Source organism: Cupressus sempervirens, chromosome 2, assembly GCF_028749045.1.
Source record: "Cupressus sempervirens isolate cs-2001-9-10 chromosome 2, ASM2874904v1, whole genome shotgun sequence".
Taxonomy (NCBI): Eukaryota; Viridiplantae; Streptophyta; class Pinopsida; order Cupressales; family Cupressaceae; genus Cupressus; species Cupressus sempervirens.
Window position 1 is genome coordinate 121,533,199 of NC_143119.1, and position 7,498 is coordinate 121,540,696.

At 34.6% G+C, this 7,498-nt stretch overlaps 1 protein-coding gene across 3 annotated transcripts in view; it reads left to right on the forward strand.

Moving 5' to 3' along the window:
- The window catches only part of LOC149571312 (uncharacterized), a 69,578-nt gene extending 62,900 nt beyond the window's left edge, over positions 1-6,678 (forward strand). For 2 of the 3 annotated variants that reach the window (XM_089812861.1, XM_089812863.1), the window contains 6 exons: positions 4,453-4,629; positions 4,906-5,046; positions 5,180-5,377; positions 5,514-5,585; positions 5,804-6,121; positions 6,333-6,678. In XM_089812861.1, coding sequence (XP_089668987.1) covers positions 4,453-4,629; positions 4,906-5,046; positions 5,180-5,377; positions 5,514-5,585; positions 5,804-5,977 — 762 coding nt within the window. In that variant the 3' untranslated portion in view covers positions 5,978-6,121; positions 6,333-6,678. The remainder of the gene's footprint in view (positions 1-4,452; positions 4,630-4,905; positions 5,047-5,179; positions 5,378-5,513; positions 5,586-5,803; positions 6,122-6,332) is intronic. The other variant, XM_089812862.1, reaches the window with a different exon arrangement.
- Positions 6,679-7,498: the final 820 nt, after the last annotated feature.

Here is a 7,498-nt window from a genome sequence, read left to right on the forward strand (position 1 = left end):
GTAGCTTTGAGAGAGCTCCTTCATTCCTCTGATGATTGCTTTTGTATGATGTTTAAGCTATCTGAGTACCTGTGATCGCATCTGTATTATGTCTGATACATTTGCTATGTATCTCTGCTTTTGGGAGACTTAAGTCTGTGAGTGTTCTACGTCAGCATATGAAAGCTCTTCCGGTCAATAGAATTGAAAGGTCACCATTTATTGTAGCGGCTGTGTCTTCTTTCCTTATGTAGATCTTATGTATATGTGGCAGATGGGTATCGAAGAATCCATTCCAGCATGGATCATTGATAATCAAAGGACTGTCGAGTGTTATACTCGGATAAAATTGCTGTTTGCTGGCTGTTGTCAGATTGGGGATGACATGAAGCATAACAACCATCAAGTTTCTTACCGCATGTTGCTCTTTCTCAGTATTTAATATTCTCTTGGCTGGGTCTTATTTGAATAAAAAGTTATTACTGTATGGATGTCATTGGTTGCTATGATAATCGCTATTTCCTTGTATGCTTGGGTGGAGACCCTTCAAATGCCTGGAAAGTCTATCCAAGATGAGTGGCAGAAGGAAATATACTACTGAATGGCATATCTGGTATATATATCAGGTCTTTGTGATCATGTCTAATATACTGCATATTTTGGAGGTTTTTTTAGGAGAACGATTTAGCAGATCTGCCCAAAAACTGTTAGAAGGCAGGTATCTTGATTGTTAAGAGTCAACAATCTCTGGTTATTTCATCTCCTGATAAAGCTTGTGAGCTTTGTATTGAGTCCTTTGAGTAGTAAATTAAGGATATATTTTGGGTGTGGCTGGGTTTTCCCCTTGAGTAGGAGGTTTTTCCTGGGGTAAATCTGTGTGTATATTTGTTCTTGTGTTTTGTTTAAAATATCTGCTCTTTGGTTTTGTGCAAGTGTTGTAATTTTTGCCAATGAAGCACTGACTTCCTTCCGACATGATGTTGGATAATGAAGCCATCCCTCCTGCAATATGATTTCATGGAAAATAAAGAAGTTATTATTACGCTGCTGTAGTAACTCTGTAAAATCCTTAAAAACTCAAGTTTGCAAATTGTGAATGTGTTTTGCAAATAAGATACGAACAAATATTTGATTTTTTCCCTGTCAACCCCTGTCTGTTCTACAAAAACTAGGATTTTATAGAAAAAAGTACCAGGAACAAATCCCAACAACTATGATTTTGTCTAAAAATGTCAAAAACAAACTACAGAAAAGCCACAGTTTTTCAAAAATCGATTAAAACATAATGCAGAAACTTGTTGGCTGTACCAAAGGCCCATGATTTTTTTTGGAAAAATCACCAAAAAAATTTAAAATTAGGGAAAATGTGCATGATTTGCATAAAAAGTGGTACATGATCTTAAAAAAAAACCTAGGCACGTTTTGCACATATTTTGGACAAACACATTGTGATGCTTACAGACACCAAGCACAACTTTACTGCATAACTCTTGAATTTTTTATTTTTTTGGAAAACATAGCATTATTTTATGGTAAAACTTCAAACAAAAATCTATGATTTTCCTTTGCTGATCTGTGCAATGCCATATTGTACCATAAGATGTCCTTTTGGTCCTTTTGTGTCATGTGCGTGAATCCATTTTAACAATCCGTAGAACTCACATGTTCAGTGATTGTGAGAATTTTCTGTAGATGGCTGTGATACCATATTATGAAAAATATAAAACAGAATGGTTACCATGATTTACAATGTTAAATTGAGGAGTCACAGTCTTCTTAAATTAGAATTACAAAAGATCTGTTTGTGAAGAATAAGATTGACAACTGAAAAAGCAGAGCATATGAACTAAACTAAAAGAATAGAAGAGTATTCCTTAGTCTATCCTTTAATTGACCATTATAAACTTAATATTACAATTTTACTTTAATATATTCAAGCCTCCTCTGTATAGGCATGTATCTATTTAGGAATGCCTATACACTAGACAAACTTTTCAAAAAGACACCACCTTTATATTGGGATAATGAAGGGAAGATTTGATTGACCTGAGCTGTTTTATATTGGCATGCATCAATCAACTAAAATATTTTAAACTTTTTGAGCAAGATAATTTTTGTATTGTCACGTTCTAGATTCTCGGCGCACATAGATACATTTTGAGGCAATTTTTTCATGATTTGACTCCTTTGTGAAATTTCAGTTGGTTCCGTCATTGCATGTTAGCAAATGTTCTTTTGGTGGTAGGTGAAATGATATTCCTCTCAGATGCATGCATAATTGCTGCAAAATTTGTGTGAAAAAGTCCGTCCAAAAACTTATCAAAGAAAAATCTGCTATTTTTTTAGCTGATCCATGTGATGTCGTAATGTACCACATTTTGGTCCTTTTGTGTCATGTGTATGAATTGTCACTGTAACAGTTTGTACATCTCATGCATTCACCATTCCTGAGAAATTTCTGTAGCTGGATCTGATACGATATTATAATCAATACAAGACATGGAATGATTAGCAAGATATTCAATATTAAACTGAATAGAGAGTCTCCTTAAGTAAGAGTTAAAAGATTTATCTACAAAGGATAAAATTGGGAAATAGAAAAGGGAAGGATGAGAACTTAAAAATTGTAAGGATATTTTTGAAGTCTGTCCTAAGTACTTATTATAAAAATACAATACAATAGTACTTTATTTTTAATACATTCAACCCTCCTTGTATGGGTGTCCTTATATAGGCACACCTATAGACTTGAATTTTTAAAAATGCCACCACCTTTATAGTGGTGGTAGTGAAAGGAAAATTTAATTGTACCCAAGCTGCTTTGTATTGGAATGCATTGATGCACCTACTAAATATTTGAACAAGATTCTTTTGTATCATCACATTCTAGACTCTTGGCGCACATCAATACATTTGAGGCAAATTTTTCAAGATTTTACTCCTTTGTGAAGTTACATTTGGTTCCTTCATTGCATGTTAGCAAATCTTCTTTTGGTGGTAGGTAATATGATATTCTTTTCTAAGATGCATACATGGTGTGAATGTATAAACCAAGTTCAAGTCTTTTGTTTAGCCACATGCCATTGCTGAGGCGCATGATATTACACTCATTTTAAAGATTTTTAAAGCTTTAGACTCTTTGTTTTGGCATGTCTTTGTTAAGAGGCATGCATTGATGCTCTAAGTAATATTTCCTCGAAAAATAAGCTACCTTTGTTAAGTGCATGCTGTTTTCCTACCATGCCCCTGTACATTGCCTTTTTGTCACTCTTTGCTTCAATGCATGTCCTTCTTTTGACAAATATTTTCCATTCTTTTCGGTACTTCATTTTGATGCATCTTCTTCCTTAATCCAGTTGTATTTTTATTATTTTAGAGACTTGTTGAGTTTAGGCAGGTGCCATTGCTCAGCAAATTATTGACTTTTTATTTTGTTATGTGCCAATATATTGTGAATTTTTTTGTAAGTCTTTTGGTTCTTTGTTGAGGCGTGTGTCAAAATCACTACATGGGCTGATACACCGCCTTTAGCAACGCATCCTTGAAACTCTTCCCATTCACCCTTTTGATTTATTTAGGTACATTTCTTTGCTTGGTGCATCCTGCATTCCTTTTTGCAATGATGCACTAATTTCTCCAAGTGCTTGAATTTATGATCTTTTAGGGTTGGCAAAAAGAACCAACAATATGATGTGTAGAAGATAAGATTTTGAAAGAAATCAAGGTTGTAAGTGAAGATTTCCAGTTGATAAACTTGAGTTAATACAACTTTTTTGCATGGGTACAACATCATAACAAGCTAGTTGGTCCATAATGAAACAATTCATTATTTCCCTAAAGAGAAGCAGAATGCAGGTATAATGACAACCTCATAGTGGAAATAAAGTTGTTAATTTTGGCAATAAGCTTGGAATTTTATCGGTTTAGTCATTAAGTGGGGGGATTGCAGGGGGTTTTCTGAGGTTAAACGAGTGGAATTAATAAATAAAAATAATAAAAATATGTATTTAGACATATCTATTTGCTCTTGTTTGTTCATGTTAGCTTGATAGTAGGCAACTTGTTATGCCTAACACACTTGCTGGTTAGTATTTTATTTTGTTTTACTAATTATTAGGATGCTAGCATAGGTAGTATTTTCCCATGTAATTTTACAGTCTGCACATTCACTCTACTAATAGCTCTGTTAGTGTTAATGACTCTCTAGAGGCTGTATTCACTGTTTTTGTAACAATATACCACTACCGTGTGGCCTTAATGACTTGTAGAAGGTGCTGGAATTTTGTAATATCTTACCCTTAATACAAAATTACAAATATAGGTTCTTTATATAAAAACAAATTCCAACTATACAAAGAAAGAAACCGATAAAAAACGACATTCCTTTAATAAGTGCTAAACACAGATACAAAAAGTGGTGAAGGCATTAGATTAAGGTTCATATATGTTAATAATTTTGCATGTGGTTTGCAGGTAGAAAAATGGGTTGATGGACATACTGGGCAGTCCACAGGACGGATTGGACATCCTGATTCACTGCTAAGGGCAGTTGACACTCTTATCAATTGTGCAGGTGCGAATGCTGTAGCAGTTGTCGGTCGGTTTCCAGATGATAACCTGGATGAATTGGAGGACTACCGGCAAGGAAAGGTTAGGTCTATCAAGCTCATTCAGTTGGGTTCTTCTCCTCTACAAACTCATGAAGTATATACATCATTTTTTCTTCAGAAAATCCTCAAGAATTTGTTTTCCTTGAACACAAGAGTTGTTTCTGTTTGAATATGGATTCAATAGGTTCTATGTGGAAGTCTTTTCTGTGGAAATGGTGCCGCGTTAGATGGTATATTGTGCACTGTGTTGTCCATGTTTTATCAGAAAAAAACTTATTGTCATTTTGATATAATCTTAGTTCTGTGTCTTTTACAGGGAGTGGATGTCTTGGCAGGTGTAGAGGCTATAATAAGCCACCTTGTGGTAAAGGAATTCCACATTCCTTGTGCACATGCTCCTGCATTGTTGCCTCTTCCCTTAGATTCATTGCTTTGTCCTAGGTCCGCTGCAGAAGAGGTATAATAACAACACTAAATCTTACATGCAGATGCAGAATTTAAAGGCATTGTTCACTTTCATATTTTCATTAGAATTTGAAAACTTTGGTCTTTTCTGGCTAAATGGAATGATTACTATATGGATGAGTTAGATTGGATATACCTTCTTGCCATCTGTACTAGCTGGTCTAAGCAAGGCACCCCAGTATATTGTTAAAAAGGAAGAATATCCTGGTTGTATCTCAAGGCGTGGTTGTATATGGGCAGATGCTGTAGACAGTGTTGTAGTTCCTATTGATGCTTGTGGTGGGTCTGGAACTCTTGCTTTTGGACATAAAGTAGGATCTAAGGTAAGAAGGAAAGCTTATTATTAAGTCATGTAAAAGGTCATCTTGTAATTCCATTAGTTGTTGTTTTATATATTTGTTTCTTTGTATTGAGAAAAGTATATTGTGATAACTCATTCCTTCTGTTTAATATATTCAGCCGCTGATTATTGGTGTTGAGGAGAATGAAACAGTTCTGGATGCCACTCCTGATAAACTAGGTCTTAATGTGGTAATGACATTTAATCTGTAGCCAAACTCAAGGATTTGACATATATCTACGAATTAAGTAAATTGTTATTTATTTTTGCAGAAAAATCAAATAAGACTTTGACATAATAAAAGTGTTCATGATAGAATGAATATAAGCCGAGTTCTGGTACTTCGGTTATATTTCTTGAGGATTAAATGAGAAGCCATTTTTTTACAAACTAATTATTGTTTCTGCAGTTGAAAGTTGCAAACTATTGGGAAGCATTGGGTGTCATTGCTGCCCATAAGTCAGGGATTGATCCTAAATCTCTCCGAAGAGATGGGGTGAAACACATTCAGTTCTCATCCTCTATGCTCCAACAGAATCATTTTCCAAACTCTAGACTATTAAAATCCACTGCTTTATATTGACTTAGAGTTGAAGAATGTTTTACCTTTCCAGATTTAAGTACATCTACTGTCATCAAGACTCAAGAGAGAAGGTGCATATTGCTTGTCATTTCAATGCTGAGATCGACAAGTCATTTTAGAAGTGGCCATGTTTCTAAGAAATTGGTATAGTTAAATATCACATTGTTCTGCTGCACAATTTCAACTTTGCACTTTCAACATTTCATGCTTCTGATAAGGTGTTAAGTACTCTCATGCTAGGGAGCTAAATATATAGTATATCTTTTGCCAAGGTGTAGAACATCGTTTTAATATGTTTTTTCTATATTTTCAAATTGAAGTTTTATCTGACATGGCCTGTTTTATTGAAATACAGACTACTGGAATGTCCGTACGAGTTTTATCCAAAAACATTGTAAAACATGAACTCTGCTTCTGCATGAGGAAAAAAGCTTCACGAAGTACATATGTCGCTGCAGAAGTATTATGAATTTTTTCATACTCAGACCATTACATGCTAGCTATGTATTTATGTTATCTACTGGTAAATACAACTTTATATTGTATTTGGGGAGATCATAACCTGTAGCTTCTTCAATCTTTCTAATTGAAGTGACATTGCTATTTATTATGTTGCATTGTTTAAAATTAATATTGTATTGAATCAATCATCAAAATTGTTGAGTCGCACCATGGAAATGTAATTTGAAGTTTTCTTGAAATTGTTATGCATTGACATGTTTTTGATCTAGAACTTGGACTATAGAGATCATTTTTTACTTGTTTGAATCAGGTGATGTTTCCTTTCGACAAATACAAGAAGGCTGTTGGTGGCCCTTATTCCTATATCAAAAGATAAACAAGAAGAAACTGCCAATTCAATTATAAGCTAAGTTGCTGGTTCGGGGTTGGGTTTGGATTCGTGTACGAGTTTGTGGGTTCGGGAAAAAATAAATTCCATTTGGGTTCGTGTGTGTGTGTATATATATATGTGAGAGAGAGATAAACAATATTTAGGACTAGGCTTGATTGCCAATATTTTTCCCAGATATTCAATATATATTTCAATTTGGTGTGATATTTTAAAAAATCTTTGTATCGGGTTTGGATTAATTCAATTGCTATTGATATTTAGTGTCACAATTTATTTAATTAATGGTGATACATATATATATATATATATAGTGTTTTTAACATACTTTTTGGCCTCATGGGTTGTGGGTCCTCATAGGTCCTTGAGGGTTTGCATAGGGTCTGGGAAGGGTTTGCAACGCAACCAGTGGGTCCTTGTGAATTCGTCGACCCACAAGGACCCACAATTTGTGGTGCAAGCCTTGCATAGACCCACCACAAACCAACAAGAATCTGGACTTGAGAAGGACACAAACTTGGCTGGTAGGGTCCAAACCTTGCAACCTAGATTACAAGGCATTTGGGCATAACAAATAAAAACCAAGGATGTACTCCATCCATTACCTCTAGAAAAAACAATTGTGCAATTGTGGTTGAGAAGTTTTCATCCAAATGTACTAATAACTCGAA